General features: G+C 36.7%; 1 protein-coding gene across 1 annotated transcript in view; it reads left to right on the top strand.

Annotated features, from left to right (window-relative positions):
* Nucleotides 1-25,363, top strand: part of ROBO1 (roundabout guidance receptor 1) — a 1,126,461-nt gene extending 1,101,098 nt beyond the window's left edge. The window contains exons 28-32 of the mRNA XM_064580171.1: nt 4,802-5,208; nt 8,269-8,421; nt 15,929-16,237; nt 22,248-22,444; nt 23,696-25,363. Coding sequence (XP_064436241.1) covers nt 4,802-5,208; nt 8,269-8,421; nt 15,929-16,237; nt 22,248-22,444; nt 23,696-23,710 — 1,081 coding nt within the window. The 3' untranslated portion in view covers nt 23,711-25,363. The remainder of the gene's footprint in view (nt 1-4,801; nt 5,209-8,268; nt 8,422-15,928; nt 16,238-22,247; nt 22,445-23,695) is intronic.
* Nucleotides 25,364-25,637: the final 274 nt, after the last annotated feature.

Here is a 25,637-nt window from a genome sequence, read left to right as displayed (position 1 = left end):
ATCACTCAGAGCAATACACATATCTCCAGCCATAAAGGCACTTTCCTACTTCCGACAGCCATTTTCTCTTGCCTGTATTACTGTAATGGTCCATAAGTGGTCTGGTTGCCTTTAGCCTTGGCCCTTCTTCAATCTAATCTTCCTGCTGCAGCCTGTGCAGAGGCATTTTCCTAAAATGCAACACTGATCAAGTCTCTCCATTGCTTAAAAATCTCTCAATGGCTTCCCACTTCCCCTAGAATAAAGGCAAGATTCCTTAATGTAGCAATCAAGGCCCTTTGTGATCTGACCCCTGCGTGCCTCCCCATCCTTATTCATCGCCACTCACCTCTTCTCTGTTCATGGTGCTTTCATTCTACTTTTCTTCCAGTTCCTGGAATGAATACTTGGTCACCCACCTTGAGGTCTTTCCCCCATGCCATCCTGTTTTCCTGGAACACCATTATCCCCTCTCTTTTTCGGAACTAACACTTATCTTTGAAAACCAAGGTGAAATGGTAGATACTCTCCATAGAATCTTTTGCTGATGTCCCAGTTCCGAGATAGGAGCCAATTCTATGTGTTCCCATAACACCTTAGACATCCTCTGTTTGTGGGTACTGCATTTCTTACATGGCAGTAGGCTTCCAAGAAGGCAGGAGGAGGAAGTTTCCAGGCCAGTTAAGAGCTCCACTCAGAACTGACACGGTTGCCCTTTTGCCAGATTCTGTTGGTCAGAGCAGTCACAGGGTCATTGAGATTCCTGAGTATAGAACTAAAATCCCTCTCTTGATGAGAAAGTGGCAAGTTCTCATCCCAGAAGAGCGTTGGGATAGGAGATATTGTCATGGACATCTTTGCAAAATACACTCTGCTATGTCCTGATATATAGTTAGCTTTATTAAGTATGTATGCCTTAAAATCAAATCCTTTTATGACTTAAAGTATAAAGCATTCCCCAAGCTCTTTTTGCTTGTGATTCCTTTGGTCTCAGAACCTAGCAATCTCCCCATAATAGAGACAGTGTAAATGTTTAAAGAATGAATACATTTTTTTACTGAATACATTTTTTTACTGTTATGTTTATTGATTAAAAGCATAAATAAACAGTGTGGTCTCTATTAATAAGAAATTACTGAACTAAAACCATTATATATCTGCAATATTTAATTAAGCATTTAGACTGCTTTAATATGGATATTGCAATTTTGGCATTCTAATGAGCTTCTAGATATTCTTTGTCTAAAACTAGGTAAACTAGGTAACCAACATAATAGGAATCTTTCTTCTCTTTTCAAACAATAACTATGAAAATGATATAATTAGACTTATTTGCATATATTGTTTCAAAAAGTATCTGGTACTATTGAGCTTCCTATAGTTGATATTTAGCAAAAATTTCTTGAGAAGTAAAGGTAGTTTTCATGTATGGGATAGGAAATTAATTGATGTTTTATTAATATAGACAAACTGAATATGGTACATTTGGAAAGAAATGACTGTAAAAAGGCAAAGGAAAATTAAATATCTTGTCTATTTACAAACCAGGTAATGGTTAACTGTACAAAGTATTGAAGCTATTCCAGTTTCAGAAAAAAATCTCCAAGGTATACATTTCTCCCCCTTTGTCTTTTGTCTAGTAAATGATATGTGGTGAATTATATAAATATCTGCTTTCATAAATTAATGGCATTGTCCCTGTCTTCTCTTGAACATGTTTATGAAGACATCATTTTTGCAGGAGCCTAGAGTGTTGTGATTTGCAATCATATACTTGTACATTATTTCAGAAGATGTTGAAACCCCTCGGGGAGAAAAATCTAGAGGGTTGAGGTTCATTTGTGGCAAGTCCCACTTGAGTGCAGAATCTTGAAATAGCTTTTTGTTTTCAAATAGAATATATTACATATTTCAAACTGTACATGTTTATCACACATTCCCTGGGCTTGCCTTATTTACAGATGGTTTGAATAAATTTTTCTCTCTTTCCCCAGCATTTGCACAGGGTGATAGTAGTTAAAAGCCAGCCCTAGTTGAACATGAAGATGTTTTTGCTCTACAGAATGTAAATTATCCAAGTACAACAATGCTGGCTTCCTTTCATAGTGAAGTTGGCTGTTCACATCCCTTTATTGATGGTCAGAATAGTCCCCTTTGTGCTAGAAAGTCTTACATGTCTAAAAAAAGAAGTTTCTTGTGGTATTTTAGATGTACGTGCTGACAAAGTCTGTAAATTGACTTTTAAGTATGGTATTTTATTGCAACCCAAATTAAACAAAGGTTTTCCTCCATATTGAAACAATTATCCATTTTAATCTCTTAAATAACTTCAGCTTTGGCATATTCTTCATATTTCTTCTATTCCCACACACAGATGCATTAGAAAACACCCAGAAATAAAAAAATAGTACATTATATTAAAGAACTGTCTCTGTGTGTATACATACATATGTATATGTATAAGTTATTACAGTACATATTATGCATATGTATATGTATATTGTGTGTATGTGTGTGTGTGTAATAACAATATTCCTAGAAGAAAAGCTGTGACCTGAGAAATGAAATGTGGGATTAAAGTCTACATTTGATACCTACTAGCTATGGGAACTTTGGTAAGGTCCTTAATTTCTCTGTATTTCAGTATCTTCATCTGTGGAATGATAATAAAAGCAGTACCTTGGAAAGCTGTTGGAAGAGTTCACATTGTAAAATATACTTAGTTACAAAGTAGATGCTCAATCAATTAGTTAATTGTAGTATTTTAATAATCATTTATTTTTAATGCTTTCCATTTGTGTTAACAAAATGTGTTTATTGAAGTGTCTCAATTCATTGAATTAAAAAGCACAAAACATTTCTTTGAGCCGCTAGCTTCTCACCCTTAAAGCTCTATTGCTATATTGAACTTCCCTATTCTTCTCTTTAGTAGGTCCCTTTGTTAGATTTTGACCAAATCCTCCATGGTTTGGTTTGTATGCTTTCTTTTAATTTGAGGCTCAATCCTATTAATTTTTTTAATTCTACTTCCAATATAGTTAACATACCATGTCATATTAGTTTCAGGTGTACAATATAGTGACTCGAAACTTCCATACATCACCCGGTGCTCATCACAACAAGCACCCTCCTTAATCCCTATCATCCATCCTCCCCCACATCCCTGTTGATAACCATCCATTTGTTCTCTATAGTTAAGAGTCTGTTTTTTGGTTTGAATCTTTTTTTCCCTTTAATTGTTTGTCTCTTAAATTTCAGTTCTGTTCATTGTAAAACTATAATCATGCACTTGCGGACAGCCTTTGCAGATTGTACCTGTCTGTGTCTATGGTGGCATGGAGTAAGAGGGCATTCTCTGCTTTTAACCACTTTTGTCCTACTCCCTCTTCTCCTAAATGCTAAGGTATAGCAAACTAGATGAGGATCCAGTCTTCTCCTTGGTTAGCCCCAGTGACTATTCTGTCTCGTCTTGCTCTGTGAGTATGATAAGGATGGTGAGGGAGATGGGCTGGAACCAACTTACTGATGAAGGACTCAATTCTGGGCAGTGTCTCTAGGCATTTATAGTCCTTGAACAATTTAGCCACATCTTCAGGTGGATTACCAGTCGGTTGCATTCATGCTGTATCTTTTCTAGCCTCCTAAATCATGGAGGTGGCCAGATGACGCTAGAACCTGATCTCACTACCATCTAGTGCTTGTGCTCAGGTTGGCACACTTGTGTGGAATCTATCTTCCTTTCTTCTCAAAGGCACAGAATTTGAAGAGGTGTTGTGACTTTTCCAAATGACATTCCCCTTATATCGTCTCTTTAATCTTGCTTAGAGAGTATTGGGACTGTTGAGCAGGTCACTGACTAAGCAATCCTTTAACTAGAAATCACTGTACGTCTTCCTTTCTGTCAAGCACTTTCCTAAATTAGGAGTTAATCTCTTGATATTCTCCCCACTTGGGAATAACTTCTTTCCACCAATCTCACTTTACACCAAGGACAAAACACTATCTTCTCAGTCATCTTATCCTCTCTGTGGGTGATGGTGATGGATGGTAGTAGAAGGACTGCTGTTAGCTGATGTTCTCTGGATCAGTGGAGAGACGACTGAAAGTAGTTATTGCGAACTCTGTGAACTTACACTGTAGAATACCACTCACATTGTCCTCAGCCTTGGTCCTTAATTAATTTCAAGATATCAAGAAAAATATCTTTAAGCATTTTATTTAACAGGTAGGTGGAATAATGGTAAAAGTGATAGGTTTAAAATAGCTAATAAGTTTTGGTGAATAATTCAGGGGAAAAAAGTGCTCTTGGCTCCCATAGCCTTTATTTTAATAGAATAAAATCTAAAGGAAACTGTGTCATATGCTGAATATATGATTGTTCCATCCTATGAAATTCTCTCTATAGTCACCACAAATGAGTCCATTTGCTTGGAATGGTAGGCGTGGAAATGAAATAAAGGGAAAGAAACATGTTTATGGAGCATCTGTTCCGGAACTGATGTCTGTTGTCTTTGGTAATAATATCTATCATTAATATTCAATGAGCTTTAAGACAACTACATAGGCATGTGTTTCCAAAGTATGTATTACTTCTCCTTTTTTAATTGAATATAATCCAAATGATAAAACATAAGGTGACTGTGACTTACAGGTAGCTGAGGATATTTCTGTTAAACTTGAATCGAAAGGAAGCCCAGCTTGGTTAAATTAGCTCCCACAGAAGCAACAATCAAATCAGTGTACTTGGCCAATTTCTTGGTTAATGTATTTTGTGTGTCTTGATAATGAGCTGAGCCAAACCTGTTTCTCCATCTTCCTGCAGACGGCAGCCGGTGAGCCCCCCTCCACCACCACGACCGATTTCCCCACCACATACCTACGGATACATTTCAGGACCTCTTGTCTCAGATATGGATACAGATGCGCCAGAAGAGGAAGAAGATGAAGCGGACATGGAAGTCGCCAAGATGCAGACCAGACGGCTTTTGTTACGTGGCCTTGAGCAGACCCCTGCCTCCAGTGTGGGGGACCTTGAGAGCTCTGTCACTGGGTCCATGATCAATGGCTGGGGCTCAGCCTCAGAGGAGGACAACATTTCCAGTGGACGTTCCAGCGTGAGTTCTTCTGATGGCTCCTTCTTCACCGATGCTGATTTTGCCCAGGCAGTGGCAGCAGCTGCGGAGTATGCTGGTCTGAAAGTTGCACGTCGTCAAATGCAGGATGCTTCTGGTAAGTTCTGCGCTTGTCACCAAGCTGGAAAAGAAGACTTGATGGGTGCGTGTCAGCTGATGATTATCGCCTACGAGCTTGTGTCCAATGTGAAATGCAGCTATTATTACTGTTTTTTATTTGCTGCCTGAGGAAACCAAGATCCAAGCATATGACATAGCTTGGTTATTCCCTTTTTCTGGACAAGGCTTTTTAAATCTTCTAGTTTATTTTGATTTAATAAATCCTATATAATGTGAGTGAAGTTCCCTGGGAAGCCCTTGTTTTTATGGAAGTCATAGCAGATAGGTGTACAATTTCTTTAGGTGCGCCTATAGTCAGGTGAGGTTTGTGTTACATGATTTTTTTGAGGTGTAGGAAGTAACCAAAATAAAACTCATTGTGATGGTTCTCTTATTCTATTTAATTAGAAATTCTCTAGGAGAAATAAATAAATATGCGGGGGAGGACACTCAACCATTGGAAAATGGGCTATTTCTCCTTAACCCCCATTCTCTTCATGCCCTCTCCCTGAGAACATTAATTTAATTAGGAAGATAGAAAGATGTGTGTGATATGCATACATTATCAAGCATAGACGTTTCATACTTAAAGTAAACATTTTTTTTAAAGATTTTTTTTTTATTTATTTATTCATAAGAGACAGAGAGAGAGAGAGAGAGGCAGAGGGAGAAGCAGGCTCCCCGCTGAGCAGGGAGCCCGATGTGGGACTCGATCCCAGGACCCTGGGATCATGACCTGAGCCGAAGGCAGACGCTTAACCATCTGAGCCACCCAGGCGCCCTAAAGTAAACATTTTTAATCTAGTAATTTGGAGAGGAAGTTAATCCAGATGAGTATGTGTTTTTCTGTTTTCCTTCGTCATTGCCAGTACCCTGTTTATAATGATCATATATCTATTCTTATGTTTGAACCCATTTTTATTTATCACCTATTCCCAACCTTGTAGAGTAAACAGTATGAAAAAGGAAAGAATTTAAATTAAAGTCATACATTTATCACATGCCATTTATTTCTGTAGGATGGAATATGTACACAGTATACATTCATATACACATTGTGTAAACCAAAAATACAAATAGTAGAGTAAAATAATGTGGCCAGCAAAAGATATATTTCTGAGAAATAAAAGACTATCATAACACATCAGTAATTGCTATCTTGTTTTGTTGTTTTATTTTTCTTAGTTTGGTAACTATCACATTGGTACTTTTCCCTATTCTCTTCAGATACTAGATTGGTCATCATTTTTTTAATCATTTGTAGAATGTGTTCAGAGAAAATAAGGTTATTTCTATATGTTATTTATCAAGAGCATGTTATAGGAAAAAAGAAGTCTAGTACCCCTCGACCTTTTATTGTAAAACATATATTTATTTCGGCTATACCGATATTTTATGAAATTCAACCAAATTCCTTTATTTCCCCCTCAGTCGCTACTGAATGTAATAACTATCCAAACCTACCTATCTTTCTTAATAACTAACATCTAACTGTGCGCATAGCTTTTATTTCTCCTTATTTTTTAATCTTCTGTTAAAAAAATAAGGAAGTGAAATTAAGCATCTCAAACTACTGCTTTCAGATTGCATTAGAGATGCGTTTCAGTTCATTAAATCAACAAAACATGGAAATAACGTTGAAAATTCATCTGTAAATGACCTGATGCCTCAGGGTCTATGAACAGTAGATGGCTTTACACAATAGAATGAATAATGTGCTCACTCTCAGCCCTAATTCTCTTTTCATGGATATGTAACTTTAATTGTAATAGTCTCCATCATTGCTAAGGGGAGTTTGGTTTAATATTTTATTGTATTGTAATTTAGTGGCACTTCCGGTTTTCATTTGGCTTATAATTACAATGAACTAAACATGCATTGGCCTCTGCCTATTAAAATGTTCTTCTCAAGAAAGGGTGCTGCTGATCATATGACTTGAAGTTAATATGAATGAGTAATCCAATCAAATTGCTTCTCACTTGGCTGCATTGATGAATATTATTTAATATGCATCAGTTAGCATTTTTAAATATGTTGATTCCACTATATGTGGCTTCACCTGTCTGTAGCCAAAAGACATGTTGTGTAGGTTTGTTTGAAGTTTCTTACAGTACAAAAAGAAGTTCCAGCTTTGTGTATCTGGAATTTCTAAAAACCAGAATAATGAAAGTCAAGCATAGGGCCAAGATTTCCCTTGCTGTTATGGATTAAATATTTTGTGCCATTGTGATACAACATCTCTGTAAGACAGCCAGAAAACTGGGGAGCTCTGAGATGTACTGTGTCTAATTAGCACACTCAGTTATCACTGGTACCTGCAAATATTGTCCTTCCAAAACGAAAAAATGAAAACTGCCTCTGCTACCACCAAAAAACGTAGAAGTTTCTGGAGGGGTCACTTTATCCAGACTCAGCAAGTAAACATCTAGTGAAAGGAAAGGGGTATAAGTAATTTTGGACAGGTCTAAATATGTGAGCTTTAATTTTAGGCCTCCTAAGGAAGAAATACCTCAGAATGTATTGATACTAGGTATCTGCCTTCAAAGAATAGCATAAAAACATATTTAATTAAAATAAGGGACATACTTAGTACTGTTCACTCTTAGAACATGAATTTCTTAAGGACTCTGGTGATTCCCTTGAGAAAACAATGTACGTTGAATATACTGTGCAAAAATCTAATTACTATTTTTGTTTACTAATAACACTTTAATGAAGTTAGTTGCAAAAGTAATTGGGATGTTTAGGCACCTGGTTGGCTCAGTCTGTAATTGGGGTGTTTTTTTTTAGTAAGTGGTGTCAAGAACTTTAACAAAATAAAGGTACTATGGTTAAAAAAAAAGCCGGAAAAAACTTTCAGCATATTTTTTTTTTCCAGTGGATGGATCAGGCAGAACGGCAAAACTCCTAGTATTTGCTAGAATAGTTTATTTAAAGCTATTTGTAGGAGATTAGGGATGCTTCTAGTTCTAATGTTGTCTTTTTCTTATTTAATATTATAATTAAAATTCATTGATGAGTTTGGCTCTGATTTTTTTTTTTTTTTTTTTTTACTCAGGCCGCCGCCATTTTCATGCGTCCCAGTGCCCTCGACCCACAAGTCCTGTTTCTACAGACAGCAACATGAGTGCTGCTCAAATACAGAAGGCCAGACCAGCCAAGAAGCAAAAACACCAGCCAGGACATCTGCGCAGAGAAGCCTACACAGATGGTAAGTCCATTGAAATGCATGAAAACATCTATGAATCTCGCCTATTCACCCTGGCTCTCTAGGTCTAGACAATGCGTCCACTGGCATTAGAAATTACATTAAAAAGTCATTAACAGTAAGCCTCCTATTACTTAATAGCAGTGATCAACTTTCATATCTTGTCAAGCATCTTCAGTACTTCTAATAAGAGTTATTTAAGAAGCTAAGAACAGTGTATATTTTTATTATGTTTAAAAGGTTATTTTGTTGTTGCGAACAAATAGACATCACTGTAGTTGAAGTAACGACAGAGCCTGAACCTTCATCGCATTCCCTGATAAATCTTCCCAAACGTCCTCTTTTTTTGTTTCCTTTTGGAATTTTGCATTCAAGTACAATTCAATAAACTTGTCTGAATATTAATTCTAACTATGGTGGTGTTACAGTTATTTTTGTGCACCAAAAGGCAAATCGAATCATCTTCCTTCATGCCTTCACATACAATATTGACTCTCACTGAAGAGGTAATGCTTGTATTCTCAAGGGAGCCCAGGAGAATAATGCAAACATGGCGATGTTGTTGAGAGAAAGCCTTTAATGAAAGTGCCTCAGGTGGCCCAGCATTTATTAAACCCGCCACCTTCTCGTTTTATAAACAACCCCAAGGGCTTTGTTGGAAATTCACGTAAGATAAATTCTCTCAGACTCACCCATCTTGTCAAGTTTGCTAAATTCGCTAACGGGGTGGGGGAAGAAGGGTGTCACAGACACTGTCCCCCACCTCCTGGTCCTCTCCAACCACAATCCGATTAGGACTTTCATTACCAGTCAGCAATTTTTCAAAAAGGGCATCATTTGCCATTATCATATGAAAGCCTAATATTATAGATCCTTATCCAAGGTTACAAGGAGGGTTTTCTGAGGCACTTCTCCCTGTGATTCCTGCCACTTGACAGAAAAATTTAATACAAAGCTCACAGCATGATGAGCACAAGTAATTTTGCGATGAGTGGCTGTCCATGCTATTATCTGTACTTTATTCAAAGTATTTTCTCTCACTCGCATCTATCTGATATTAGACTACATTAAATACTGGCATGACACAGCACACCTGGGCCTCCTGGCTTCTGCCCAGGACTCTTTTGTCAGTGAAACTGAGCTGTCAGAATATTATCTGATTTTGAAGGGTTATTACAGTGGCTTTGTGCATGTTTGCTTCTGTAAAGGGACAAACACTAGGTGTAAATCCCCAAACTCTATCGGCAGTTTTACATTTATGGAACCCCCGTAATGGCATTTTACAGGTTTTATAGCTGTCCTCTCAGTTTTTATTATCTGGAAGAGAGTGCTCCTCACTGAAAAACGGGTCAAACAGCAAACCTGGATGTAAACACATCTAGGTTGAATACAAAAGGGAGAAAACCTGGCCTAAAGCTTTGTGTAGTCCTTTCCAGCTCTTATTTATACTTGTTTTGACGGACTTCTAGCATTGAGGGATGCTTTTTCAAAATGCTTTGAATAAATACATGCCCAGTTAAAGGATGCGGTATCACAGTTATAAATTGCACTATGCTTGAAAATTTTTTATGTTTATTGTATCACATTCTGCAGTACTTTCTTCAAGGTATTTAATAATTAAATGTAAATTCTAGGGCGCCTGGGTGGCTCAGTTGGTTAAGCGACTGCCTTCGGCTCAGGTCATGATCCTGGAGTCCCAGGATCGAGTCCCGCATCGGGCTCCCTGCTCAGCAGGGAGTCTGCTTCTCCCTCTGACCCTCCCCCCTCTCGTGCTCTCTCTCCCATTCTCTCTCTCAAATGAATAAATAAAATCTTTAAAAAAAAAATGTAAATTCTAACTAATCCCTGCAGAGTAACTAGTAAACTGAATGATGAAACACTGAGGTTGTTTTTTTAACGTTAATTTTAGAAATACCAAAGAAATCTAATGAAATAAGTAAAACCAAAGAAGTTAATTTGAAATATTATTTGGATTTTTCATTATTTCACAAAAGGGATTATGCAAAATTATCCTAGGATATAAAGTAATGTGGAAGCCAATAATTATTTTCTTGAAGTCCTAAAAATAGACAAAATGGAAATATGACTAAAGTTATTTTTAAAATTTTAGCTTTAACTTCCTTTTAGCATTTTGATAACCATCTGTCTTTTAGTTATGTTTATTGTACTAAAAAGTCTTGAGTTTAACTTGATAAAGAGAAAATACCAAAATATGTGTTATTTTTTACATATGTGGCAATGCATATTGATGAAGTAAAATCAAGTAAATGCAAATACTTCTTCATGCATCAAATAAGAGAAATGCATATACTCTTGCTAGCAGTGGTTATGACATGGGAACACTGGGTCATTTTCTCAGAATATTACTGCATTTTTTGAAAAAAAATTCATAGACCATTTCATGAAGAAACTCAGTGGCAGACACAATTTGTACAATTTATTAAGAAAGAGAAAGAAGAGGGGAGAAGAAGGAATTTAAAGAGCTGCCAACTGTTAAAATGTGAATTAAACATGGTAGTAAGACATGGAGGGTTTTTTTTTTAATTTTTGCTTTTTAATGGTTAAAATGTTAACTCTGATGGTTGAGTTTGATTACTATCAATAGACTTCCTTTGCGAACTAATTTCAGAATACAGTATCAGTCTTGAGTTTGTAGTGTCTTTACTTTGTAAATTTTGTTCGACTTCTGTATTTGCTTCATAGAACTTTTGTAAACGATATAAAGCAAGCTAAAGAGTGGCTCTGTCTGACCCGATGAAGAGTAGTTTGTGATGATCCTTGTCAGTCGGCAACTATATGAGTTTTCTAGTGCTGACATAACAAAGCACTATAAACTAGGTGGCTTAAATGACAGAAATTTATCTTCTCACAGCTCTGGAGGCTAGAAGTCCAAGATCAAGGTGTTGGCAGGGTTGGTTTCTTCTGAGGCCTTTCTCCTTGGCTCATAGATGGCGGTAGTCTCCTTGTGTATTTACTTGGTCTTTCTTCAATCAATGTGTATGTCCTAATCTCCTCTTTGTATAAGGAAACCAGGTAGATTGGAGGAAGGCCCACCCCAAGGACTCCTTTTACCTTAATTACCTCTTGAAAGACCCTATATCCAAATACCATCTCATTCTGAGGTACAGGGGGTTAGGACTTTAACATGTGAGCTTTGAGGGGACACAGTTCAGCCCATAACAGCCCTTGAGCCCCTGATCCGTGGCACTGTGACCATACCTTACTCTGCAGGTAAATCCTAGGCCTCAGAGAGACCCAGGGAGTACTCAATGCACAGAGGAGTACTGTATATTATAGTCACCGTGACAGGCAGAGTCTGTTTATTTATCTCATATTTGCCACTTACAAGTTTAACCCAGATGAAGGGTAGGATTAAAATATATGAATATTTATTAGTCAGAGTCTTAGCGAGTTAAAGCCAAGTGTAAGTGCATTTCTAGGACCTTCTAATAGATTCTTCCCACCCCCTCTTTTCAACCCTTTTGATACATTTACATACTTGATTTAAAAACCAAATCTACATTATTTCTCCAGCCCTACTTTTCATAAATTATAAATTCACCACCCTCTTTGGAATGATGTTATTTTGACTTGATTTATCATTAATTACAAGGTCTTGGGACTTTAAGCAGCTAAGTAAATAGAGTGCCGGATCTCCATAGTGAGTTAATGCTGGCAGAACTGTCTGCATGCATGTGTTCTGACATTTTACTTTATATACATTATACTGCTTTTGGAAAGTATTGTATAAAGAATGATGTTTATGTGATTATATAAGGTGTCTATACATATATATATATGTAAAACAGGTCCATGATCCTATTTGTTAAATCCAATTTGAGCTACCGTTGGTCTGTACTGGGTGAAAGTCCTATTTATCACTATGTGAAATACAGAATTGTTCATAATACAATGATCCCTGCTTTGACACAGTAATTATTTTATAATACCTAAAAAAATTTATTTGGTAACCTATTTGTATGAGAAATAAAACCTACAAGCATTTGCCTCTCACCATCAATTAGATACAGAAGCAATAGTTACATACAGGAAGTTAGAACTCTTAAAATTACTACGGGGCTCTCTTCTTGTTTTTGACCTGTGTTATAGAGCATCTGGGAATAGATTTTGTCTCGAGAGTCACATATTCCCAAGATTTTATGTGCTTTTATAATAGTGGTAATCATCAGCTTTGGTGATCTGATGAACCCAGACATTTTATGATTTGTTGGTTGTGGCAGTTACTTTCTGCCCGCTTGATAATCTGTGTTTGCAATTTGGGGTTGAAGTCTATAGCAAGGAGATAGTGCAGAAATGAGCCTGCAGGCCCTCACTCCATCTGCCGCCAGGTATGTTCTGAATTAGATTTTTCTCCTTTCGTTGCCAGTCCCAGGCTCAGTCTGAACTTAGAACTGCTCTGCCTCTTGGGTCACTTGGCTTTAAGCCACTCAGTACAGTCTGTTTTTTTAACTATCTCTTTTTGGTTATTTTTAATAAACAAGTAGCAGAGGAAGGAGGACTCTCTCATGATAGTACCTTTTTTTTTAAGTATTGGGTTGTTGTTTTTTTTCTTAAATACATTAAAGTGGTAAAGAGGAAAAACCAGGCACAATGACAATGGTAATATATGTTGTAAGGCAAAAAAAAAAAAAATTGTTGGGCACCTGGGTGGCTCAGTTGGTTAAGCAACTGCCTTCGGCTCAGGTCATGATCCTGGAGTCCCGGGATCGAGTCCCGCATCGGGCTCCCTGCTCGGTGGGGAGCCTGCTTCTCCCTCTGACCCTCCCCCCTCTCATGTGCTCTCTCTCTCTCATTCTCTCTGTCTCAAATAAATAAATAAAATCTTAAAAAAAAAAATTGTGATTTTATAAAATCAGGCGAAAATTATTGCCATCGGCTGTACTTTGGTTACCATTTTAGGTAATGTTTAGAGGCTATTTATATGAAACTAGAACATGATGAGCCATAAGAACGAACAACAACAAAAAAATGCAAGTAAAAGTTGGACCGCTTTTAATAATGGAGTCCTAACTAAAATAGCTGGTAAGAAGACAGTACCTCAAGCTCTCTGCTTTCAAAGACCAATACGATGAATTCTAATGCCTTAGTTTTAGTATATAATGTCAAAAGACTATTAATTTAAAAAAGACCTACACCTATTTACGGAACAAAAATGATTAATTCTTGGGGCTCCTGGTGGCTCAGTCAGTCAAGCATCTGACTCTTTGTTTCAGCTCAGGTTGTGATCTGGAGGTGGTGTTATTGAGCACCCATCGGGCTCTGTGCTGAGTGCAGAGTCTGCATTCTCTCTCCCCCTGCCCCTCCCCCACTCTCCCACTCTCTCCATCTCTCAAATAAATAAATAAAATCTTAAATAAAAAAAGAACTCCTAAGGCACAATTTTAATACTCAAGAATTTCTCATGCTGGTATATGTAAATGACAGTGGAACATTGTCAGTAATAGTAAACTATATGGAAACAACCTAAATATTCCTCTGTGAGGATTGGCTAAATAAATAATGATATATTCATTCAACAGAGCATTATACAAACTTTTCAAAAAAAGAGCAGAGCTGTATGTACATATAGGGAGATGTATACAACTACACAGGTGAAAAAAAATGCAATTCTACCTATGTCAATAAGAGAGGAAAGTGCATATTTGTGTGTGGTACTTTTCAGCAGACCTCCACATAAGGGTGGGCAGAGAGGCACTATACAGCCCTAGGGGTGGCCATTTTATATAGTCCCTGATGCGAATGATGATCCCTGGATTTATGCAGCTTGGTAGGCCTGATTTGTGTGTATAAATCATTTCTGGAATGATCTATAGAAAAATATTCAAACTGATTACCTCCACATTATCAATATTGAGGATTTGAAATGGAGAGGGAAAGACATGAAGGGTTGTATTTTCAAGTTCTTATGTACTTTTGATTTATTTTTAGCATGTAAATGTGTTTTTTTGTTGTTGTTGAAAATGTTAATTTTTTGCTCCTAAGCATTTAACACATGTTTTATAAATGTTTTTTAGTTGACTTATTCTATCACCTAGATATTGCTTTCCAAATATGAAAACATTACCATTTTTGAAGTCATGACTGAAAAAACCATGCTGATAATTCCCAACTCTCAGTATCTCTGGGTCTTGACCTCTCTTGAAACTCAGATTTTATGTACAGAAACCTGTTGGACATCTCTGTCTAGGCGCCTCCTCTCCACTTTTCTAAAACTGAACTGATACTCTTCCTCTGCAGGCCATCCATCTCTTCCTCATCCCCTCCTTCCTTATTTTCAGTGAAGTTTCTCTCATCTGCCTAGTCAACTATAGCAAAATTCCTAAAAGTCATCTTAGAATCTTTCCTTTCCTTCCTCTACTATATTCCATTGATCATTAAATAATATTGATTTTTCTTCCTTAAGATCTCTCAAATACATCGCCTCATCTGAACAGCCACCAATACAATTCCATCCCCTATCATTACTTATCTGAGCTATAACAATAACCTCTTGCCCTCCTGGATTCAAGCCTTTCCTTTTAATTCATCCTCCATACTAAAGGCAAAACAAACTAAAGCTGAAATCTCTTCATATTCTTCTACTAAGTTACCAACTATTATTAGGATATCTATTTCTGCCCCCTGGAATGTACATAGGAGTCAAGGATAGCACCCCTTAAAGAAAATAAATTTTTTAGATATCAAATTTTTACCTACTTTTATCCTTAAGTATGTCTATAAGAAGTTGAAATATATGTAATGTCCAGTTATATAGATATATGTGTGTGTTATATATATAATTATATATATATACATTAACATATATATATAATGTATAATGAAAGATAGATAGATGACACTAACTTATATTTATACTAGAGATTATCTGATTTTAAAACTCTGGGTGCAGAGACCCCATCAATTAATGGTAGATTATAAACACAAAATAGAATGAAATGGTATAAAGAATACTGAACCAGAGATTAAGAATCTAAGGGCATTGGTCCTGGTTCTGATCATATCTCAATTTGAGATTGAAAAATAACTTAAGGTCTATGTGTTTGAGTTTCCCTTCTTACAGAACGAGAAGGGATTTAGGCTAGATTAGAGGTGGCAAATAGGTCTCAACTCAAGTGCCAACCTCAATCAATTTGAAGTGGTTGCCTGAAGAGTAAGGGTATGCATTTGGGACCATCAACATTATGCCAAAATCAATTAAGAAGGTCTGTCATGGTTGGGGGAGAGAAAGTGATAGCATATATGCCCATATTAGCTAACCCAAGAGTAGATAATCTTTAAGTCCCGGCTCTAGGATTCAATATTTTTCTGCCATATAACAATGAGAATACATTGAAATTGTTGATCCTCTTTGTTCCTTGGTTACCTTCAACTGTTCCAGTTCCTTTAAGATATATTATCTCACAACTGAATGTGACTCCAATGCTAATATTAATATTTAAAAATTTCATAAGAGGCAGACTTTTACAGTATTTTCAATATTTCTTTCTAGATCTTCCACCTCCTCCAGTGCCACCACCTGCTATAAAGTCACCCACTGTCCAGTCCAAGGCACAGCTGGAGGTGCGACCTGTAATCGTGCCAAAACTCCCTTCTATAGAAGCAAGAACAGACAGATCATCAGATAGAAAAGTAGGCAGTTACAAGGGGAGAGAAGTATTGGATGGAAGACAAGTTGCTGATATGAGAACCAATCTGGGTGATACCAGAGAAGTACAGGAACAGCAAAATGATGGCAAAGGACGAGGAAATAAGGCAGCAAAACGAGACCTTCCACCAGCAAAGACTCACCTCATCCAAGGTACTCATTTATTCAAACAGCAAATAAATACAGATAGAACATATGTTTGCAAGTTGCACTGTTAGGTTCTCTTAGGCCATATGAAAAGTGATAAGATTTAGAAATTTACTCTCTAATGGAGGAGACAAGCATGCACTCAAATAATTTTAATATAATTAAATTAAATTAAATATGTAACATTATATAAGACTTCCTTGGACAGTGCCAGTTGAGTTGGGTTTTAAAGGAAAGCATGATTCTAACAGGTTAAACAGAGAGAAGGGGATAGCAGGTAAAGGAAGTAGGTGTAAAAAAAAACGTGTGGATGTAAAAACAAATGTTTGGTGAACATTGATTCCTAGTTTGGCCAGACACAATAGTGAAAGATAAAACTAGAAAGGTCATTGGGCCAGATTGGGAAGTCTGGGAATATGATCTAGAGTGTGGGATTTATGATACAGGCAGTGGTAAGCCAGGAAAGAATTTTGAACAAGAAATGACAGAATCAGATTTTTAGAAAAATAACTGGCAGCACTCTATGTGAAGGAAGAGGCATTGGACTTGTGTAGATGAAGGTACCAGATCACTGTAAAATATCTAGGTATAAACTATGAAAACACTGAATTAAAATAGTTGTGTGGAAAAAGGAGAAAACAGCCTACATTAGCATTTCAGAGATAGAACCAGTGGTGACTAATCGAAAGTAGAAAAATAGAATGAAATTATGGGGGCGTCTGGGTGGCTCAGTCGTTAAGCGTCTGCCTTCGGCTCAGGTCATGATCCCAGGGTCCTGGGATCGAGCCCCGCGTCGGGCTCCCTGCTCCGCGGGAAGCCTGCTTCTTCCTCTCCCACTTCCCCCGCTTGTGTTCCCTCTCTCGCTGTGTCTCTCTCTGTCAAATAAATAAAATCTTAAAAAAAAAAAAAAGAATGAAATTATGGAGTAAAGCAAAAGTTACTCAAATGTTAATTAGATGGCCCTGTTGGCTAGTGGAACCTAATTATACTAACCAATGTAGAGAAAAAGAAAAAAAAATAAACAGAAAAGATGTCTTAGGGAAAAGAATTTCAATTTTGAATGAATTAAGGTGCTGATAAGAGCACAGATATGAAGAAAATCAGTAAGACTTTAGAGAACTAAGTTTAAAGATCAGGAGAAAGGTTGTGAGAGGGGGTTTTAGAAACAGCAACATGGAGGGGAAAATTATATGAGTTACAAAGGCTAAATTATCAGCAGTGATACACTGGTTAATGTTGAACAATCAATTCTCTAGGAGGAAAGCAAAGCAAAATCCTAATTTGTAGCCATTTGCTCACTTCTATTGGGTAGTTAGTTCCAAGATGGCTGGTTTCAATCTGCTAATATGAAGTCAGTGAAAGTGGAGTTGGGAAGACTTGGGTACTCTTTTTTTGGGGGGGGGGGGAACATGTGAGCCAACTCCAACACACCAATAATCAGCAGTGATTATATTCAAAGGTTAAGCACAAGAATGACTTTCTATAGTGGAAATTGAGATGGATCTACCAAGAGATATAAAATAATCAGGATCTCCAAGCCAGAGAGAATAGTATCCTAGAAAGAATGGAGGAGGAAATTTTAAGATAGAAAGAAGTCTAAAATGCCACCCAGAAGTAAAAGTTGGGTGTCAACAGGAGGTGGGGGCTGGGGGAAAAACACATGAGGATTTTGCAATATGTTATTTGTGGGTGGTATTCAAAAGAATTGTTTTTAGTATTGTAGTCAAAATAGAAGCCAGACTGTAGGGGGTTGTAAAGTAAATGGAAATTGTGGAAGGGAGGTGATGAGCTCTTTTCAGAAGGTGGGGAAGAGGAGACATTGGCAACGAGTTTGCCGGGAGGGCAGAATTTGTAGAAATGCTTTAGGATAGGATTATTAGAGATGAAAGAGAAGAAACCGTTTAGGAGAAAGAAACACAAAAAAGGGGGAGATTGATGGAAGAGCCTGAAAAGAGTGTTAGGGAAAGGAATCTTAGAAGCCTGTAGGGGGCAGGCACTTCAACTACTACTGTATTTTAATAGATATATTGCAGTAAGATTAGACATTAATCTCTTGTTCTGTTTATTATGAGCCCCTGGTCATTAGCAACTTTCTTGCAAAATGGGAGTCAGTTTCACTCTGTTCTGTGACAGGAAGCCTGAACTCCTAATCCAGGGTGGACTCAGCAGTAAAGTGATAAGTAAAAGTACCCTTCAGGCAGATGCCTCTGTTATGTGACGCAAAGCACTTGGTGTTATCGCCACAATCCAAAGTTTGAAAAACAGCCTTTTTATCAGTTAAGCAAAAGGTGATCTGGCTCTGAACTTTTGACCCAGGAGTAGTGGGATTTATAAATATAATGTCGTGACATATATTATGAAGTTATATGTGGCCTGAAAGTATAGACCAATTTGCTGCTACAAGTAAGCTTTCTCTAAAGCATTGGGATTCTTCAGGAGAAGATTTTACAAACCAAAATGAAATTATTTTATTAATCTTTAGAAATTTAATAAGTTGTCCTTTGTGTTATAAAAATATTTCTTTTTTTTTTAAAGATTTTATTTATTTATTTGACAGAGAGAGACACAGCGAGAGAGGGAACACAAGCAGGGGGAGTGGGAGTGTGAGAGGGAGAAGCAGGCTTCCCACGGAGCAGGGAGCCCGATGCGGGGCTCGATCCCAGGACCCTGGGATCATGACCTGAGCCGAAGGCAGACACTTAACGACTGAGCCACCCAGGCGCCCTATAAAAATATTTCTAACTAAAGAACTATTACTGGAACTATTAATCTAGAAACAAGGAACCTTATTTCATGGAAAGCACTGGGATACACTGAACAGATTATTATTTTGAAGGTCTTGCTTTCCCAAATTGTTATGTGAAACATAACCCTATGTGTATGTATGTGTCATTAAATGATCATTTCTACGCATTGCTATAATTTTCACCTTCATAGTTCAGTTGACATTATTTAAAATGAAAGAGGCACCCTGATTTACATGTGTAATGAATGGTCATTTTTAATTAAAGAGAGTGGTCTTCAAGACTTGAATGACTGAGCTTTTTGCTGACATTTATCTCAATTAGTTCAATTTATTTTTACATATATTAAACATCCACTGTGTTATAAAGCCTTGTACTGGTCCTGATATTTATGTGCAAACATGAACCTTGACCTCATGAAGCTTATAGTCAGAGACAGAGATAGGTATCTATACGTTTATAGATATACTCATATTTGGTATAATGTTTATGATACTATAGTTGAGAGTCCAAAGAAGGGACAGTTAGCCCAGGCTTGTGGGGTATGTAAGGTAAAGAAAGACTTCTTGATCTTTCTTCATGGAAATGATGAATAAGCTGAGTGTTCAAGATGGGTGAAATTTAGCTTGGGTAAGAAAAGTGGATAGGTTATTCTGTCAGAGAAACTCAGCATGAAAAGCTCTGAGGTACATTGAGAAGATTATAAGAAATTTAGTGTTACTAGATAATAAAGGTGGCCAAAGGGGAAGCTCTGGGGGTAAATGAAAGTCTAAGTCATAGAATGCCTATAGTTCCTACAAGAAGGCAGCTGAGTGAATATGGTTTAGAGAGGAATGACTTGAGGCAGGCATCTATTAGTAGATATTTACAATACCTGGAGAAGAGATGTTGTGGATACAAACCAGGCTATAGGAGCAGAGAGGAGTGAATGGGAAAATTCAAAATTTAACAAATTTTAGTGTTAAAAATCAGGCTCACTTGTGTATATTTGAATGTGTGAAAGAAGTACATTTAAGGAGTACTGGAAAGTGGTTGGAAGGGAGGGAAGACTCTAAAATAATTTCAGTTTTCTGTATTTGTTGTCCTAATGATTAGTATTGTCATTAACTATATTAGGGAATACAGAGACAAAAGAAAGACATGATGAGGTCAATGTTCAACATACTGAGTTTGAGGGATACTTAAGAGGAAGTGTTCAACATAGATCAGGAGTTGCAGATATAAATTAATGATTTGTCATGATAAAATATTAATTAAATTACTCATTCATTCACTCAAAACTATTTATCAATGACCTATTACATGTCAAGCTGAGAGTATATCAAAACACAAAACACTGAAAAATACCTGCCCCCATGACAGTTACAATCTAGAAAAGGTTACAGTCTGTGAGAATAGATTAAATTTCCCAAAGTGAGTGGGAAAAAGAATGTATATATACACTACGCTAGGTGTTTAAACCTGCAATATGTAAGATGTACTGCATTAAGAAGAGCCCACAGGAGACTGGCCAGGAGGGGAGGAGAATTAGAAGCTGAAAACAGTGATGTTTAAACTGTTGGTGGTTTCCAGATGAAGGGCAGTGACAAGTCCAGAGACATGAGGGCTGAAACATGATGAGCATTATCAAAGTCCACAGTGAATTTCCTCTCCCATTGTAGTAATGTGGGCATGGATAGATTTCCATGGGATTCAGAGTAAACAGGAGTTGTTTCTACTAGTATTGAGTCTAAATTGCTTTAAGAAGCTTTGGTGAGCTGTAAGGACAAGAAGAAGGTATTGATTCATGTAGAGCACAGGCTTAAGGGGAAATTTTGATCGAGAGAGAGATTTTATATTGTAGCCTGACAAAAACTAAAGTTGATGGAGAGAAAAAGATTGATGGAACAGGGACAGAAGATGAAGGTGACAGGATTCTTAATGCTGTGAAGCAAGGGTACAGGAACCAGGAACAGTGGTCTTGATGGACTGTGAGACCCCAGTGAGTCTGAATCTGGATGAGGGGTGGAAATTGTGATGAGTAGAATAGAAGGAGAAAGATGCCATCAAGGAGGACTAAAAAGGTGACATAGGTAGACTGGTTTGGCCCTCCCAGGAGGAGAATGTTTTGTGCAAAGGTCAGGGAGTATTAACTTAGAATGGGTGCTGGTTGGGCTAGAGGTGAGCCTTCCTCACTCTACTGCAGAGAACTTCAGTGGAAACCTCTGGGGAAATCAGATTTCATTCAGGCAGCATGGACATTAGAGGAAGTATCTGAGGGAGGAAAAAAATGCATGAAGAAGAGTTGGTTTTTCGTGTGTTTGGTGTCCAAAGGGTAGAGTGGACAGGCTTTGGAGAGAAGTGAGCAGCTGAAAGATGCATCAGTATAAGCAGCACCAAATTAAAAGCAGTATGGAGGGACACCTGGGTGGCTCAGTTGGTTAAGTGTCTGCCTTCGGCTCAGGTCATGAACCCAGGGTCCTGGGATTGAGTCCTGCATAGGACTCCTTGCTCAGTGGGGAGCCTGCTTCTCCCTCTGCCTTCTGCACTCCCTGCTTATGTGCTCTCTCTCTCTGACAAATAAATAAATAAAATATTTTTAAATAAATAAAAGCAGTATGGAGATAGAAATTCAGGAGATGGCATTTAATTAGAATGGTTTTGTGTTTTGAGCTAGAAACAATGGCAGGCTTCTGAGATTCAGGGCTCCACAATGTAAATATGATGTTGAAATGGAGGATGACATCTTGGTGTCTGGAAAGTGAACCTGGGCTTGGTTCTGTTTTGGTAATTTGAGGAAACTGGGCTTTGTTTCTGTCAATGCCTTGAAATCTTCGTAGTTTGCATAGGGATTTCACTATCCCCTCTGTTTTTACAACAACAACAGTAGGAGCTCCTCTGGGTGTAGATATTATTAATGCTTTTTTAGAAAAGTGGAAACTAAAGCCTAAAATAATTGGAGATCACATAGTGAAGGATAGGACTGGAAGCTAAGTCTGACTCCAAGTTTGGTTTACCTCTTCTAATGATGTTGGTCCCGAGTGAGTTTGAGGTAGGCAAGAGCTTGTGGAGTGAAATCAACTTGAAGGCCAACCACTACCAGGAAAGACAACAAGGGTTGTTATTTTCTTTTTCAGGACAGTGCTGCCTTTTTAATTATTGTTATAAAATATCCTCATTTATTCCTCAAAAATACTGATGCTTCCTCATTCAGAATTACAGACATAAGTGTGTTACATTATGCCTTGAAAATGTACAATGGTGTTCATATACAATTATATTTCATTACACAGAGGATATTCTACCTTACTGTAGACCTACTTTTCCTACATCCAATAATCCCAGAGATCCTAGTTCTTCAAGCTCAATGTCATCAAGAGGATCAGGAAGCAGACAAAGAGAACAAGCAAATGTAGGTCGAAGAAATATTGCAGAAATGCAAGTTCTTGGAGGATATGAAAGGGGAGAAGATAATAATGAAGAATTAGAGGTATCTATAACTTTTTTCCAATTTCTCAGCATTATACTGGTTGTTATATCAGCCTCAAAATCAGGAATATTTATCAGTCTACAGAAATGTTACTGTTTTAGCACAAATCCTGATGTTAGTGATGCCAGAGACTGAAATTCTGTGAATTTAATGATTTCCCTGAAATGTGTTCCAAAGTTTTAAAGGGTGATAATAGTTTCTTTTTAGATCTAGAGGGCGTATTCATCTGCAGATATTCAGATAAGAAATTTATATGGCAATCATGTTGTTAGGAAATGAGAACTATTTATCCAGATAATATATTGCATAGTATTATATTATAGGTTATAAAAACCAGTAAGGTGACAGAGTTATCAGGATTTGAATGAAGGTGCTTAGCCTATGTTATCGGCCACCGAGTAATCACTGGGGTTAATCTGACTGATTTGACCAACTATCTTCCACCTTCATTCTTCTGAAAATGAGAACCTGATCCTCGACTCTAACCTTCCTAGATGGAGGAGTATACTTTTTGAGTCAAATATATACTTCTCTGTTGGAATTTATAGATAGGGATACAAGATAGAATTGACAGTACATCATATCACAAAATCACCTCCTATTTTTTTAAGACAGTGTTTTCCCCATTTAATTAAAAAAAAAAAGTTGAGGGCAAATTTCTCTTCTTACAAATATATTTAATCCCAAGTAGATTGTTAAATGAATGAATGAACTTTTAAAAATAGAAGATGAAACATTTTAAGGAATGATGTCTAATTGAATTTTCTGTAACCCCAGAACATTTTGATTTTGACATTTAAAATAGGAAGACTTTCTTCCTACAGTTGTTATGAGAAGTTGTTTTATAAGTTCTTTTATTTGTTTTTTTTTTTTTTTTTAAGTAAGAGAACCTTTTTGGAGGATAAAAAGTTATCATACATAACTCTAATAACGATTTTGAACTACAATGGTGAGTTGGGGCTATGGAGAGTAGAGAAATCCTCCTTCTACTGCTCCTCTTTCCCCTACCCCACGAGCCCCAATACCCAGATATTGCACAGAATACAGTTTGGTACTTGCAGAGAACTATTGCATTTTCTATCAAAACCAGCTAACGACAAATTAATGAGTTGCCGTGAGCACTTTCTAACATATGCCGGGGAATGAATGAAGAAATATCAACTGTAAGGTTGAAAACATATAAATCAACGAAACTCTAAAACTGTACTCTAAGATTTATTTTCAAATTTAACACACACTTTTCTCTTACAGGAAACTGAAAGCTGAAAACAACCAGAGAGGCTTGTGAGATCTAATGTGAAAATTATCACTCAAGATGCCTCATGTCTGATGACACATGACGCCAGATAAAATGTTCAGTGCAATCAGAGTGTAAAAATTGTCATTTTTATTCCTCCTATTGGAATACCATTTTAAAAAATTTTATTGGAGTTTTATTGTGTTGTTTGATCTTTATCCTGAATGAAGAACTTCCCTATTCCCCTCGCTGTTGGAACAAACCATTACACCTTACTTCCAGCAAGGGAAATATTTGACTTCTTGCTTCAGTCATCAGCCAGCAAGAGAGAATGACACAGTTCTTTTGCATTTTGCCCCCGAGATATGGCATTGCACTGCTTATATACCAAGCCAATTTTTAGCAAAGTATTGATCAAAGATACAAAATTGATTAATCAACCTCATGCCAAGGGCTGTCAAGATAAAATCTTTCTATAACCAACTGCTAAATGCAAATTAAAACATATTTCATTTTAACATGATTTTTCAAATCAGTCTTTCATACCACCCTCTGCTGGGAGAAAATAAAATATAACAAATGCAGAACAACCACAAATCAATTTGAATGGGGTAGAAACATTGTAAATATATGCTCTTTGCAACCCCTGGTGGTACTTTATTTTGTCTTCATTTCAATCATTGAAGTATATTCTTCTTGGAAATATACTTTTGGATAAGTAGGGGTAAGCCAGTTGGATCTCTGGTTGTCTAGTCATTGTCATAAGTAAGCCTAGCAAAAAACCTTGTTCTATTTTTCAATCAAATGCAATTATAAATGCATATTACAAAAAATGGATGTTTTTAATGACCAATTGAATAAGGACATCCCTATCTTAACTGGCCTAAATTTCTTCTGGTAGTGTCAGTTCAACTTTCAGAAGTGCCACTTAAGGAAGTTTGATTTTTGTTTTTGTAATGCACTGTTTTTAATCTTTTTTTTTTTTTTTGGTTTTAAAAGCACAATCACTAAACTTTATTTGTAAACCATTGTAACTATTAACCTTTTTTGTCTTATTGAAAAAAAAATGTTGAGAAGCGTTTTTAACCTGTTTTGTTCATGCTCTATGTTTGTATTTGGAATATTTGAATGATGACAGATGGTGAAGTAACGTGCGTACTTTATTGTGGGCCATGAACAATGGTTCTTACTTTTCCTGGACTTAAAGAAAAAAAGGTTTAAGTTTGTTGTGGCCAATGTTGAAACTTATAAGATTTTCTTATAAGTTCAAAGAGAGGCATTACTTGCTTTGAATTGCCAAATGATGCCCTCTGACTGTAGATTTTTATCCTTTTTTGTTGTTATATGAATTTCATTGACTTGATAATTGGTGCTATTTGAGGAAAAAAATATATACATTTATTCATACACAGGTATCAGGCCTGACCCCACTGGAAAACAAAGCCAAACAAAACTGAACCACAAAAAAAAAAGCTGGTGTTCACCAAAAACTAAATGTGTTCACTTAGATAATTTGACAGTTACATAGAAAGGGTGTGCAAGTACTAAGGGAAAATTCCATGTGATTAATGTTTTCATTATGTTCATGTAAGAAGCCTCTTATTTTTAGCCATAATTTTGCATACTGAAAACCAATAATCAGAAAAGTAATTTTGTCACATTATTTATTAAAAATGTTCTCAAATACATCATTCTTTCTTGTGTTGATTTCTTTTGTTTTTTCATTGTGTGACCAAATTTATTCCATTTAATCACAAAGTTGTGCTGTCTTAACATTTCACCACTATAGTATCAGATGAGTGAAAATTCTGAACAACCAGGCTTTACTTATAAGGAAAAATTCTCATTTTACTCCATGGAAATTAAAGATATAAGATCAATCAAAACCTAGAAGGCATTTGATCGTAGAATACCATTTTAATATTAAGGAAGCACTAAAATGTTTATTTGTGTGTA

Source organism: Mirounga angustirostris, unplaced genomic scaffold (genome assembly GCF_029215605.1).
Source record: "Mirounga angustirostris isolate CCGP_5_RB_7025 unplaced genomic scaffold, mMirAng1.0.hap1 SCAF_1, whole genome shotgun sequence".
Taxonomy (NCBI): domain Eukaryota; kingdom Metazoa; phylum Chordata; class Mammalia; order Carnivora; family Phocidae; genus Mirounga; species Mirounga angustirostris.
Note: the sequence above shows the minus strand (reverse complement) of the source record. Positions and strands in the feature narration are given on the sequence as shown.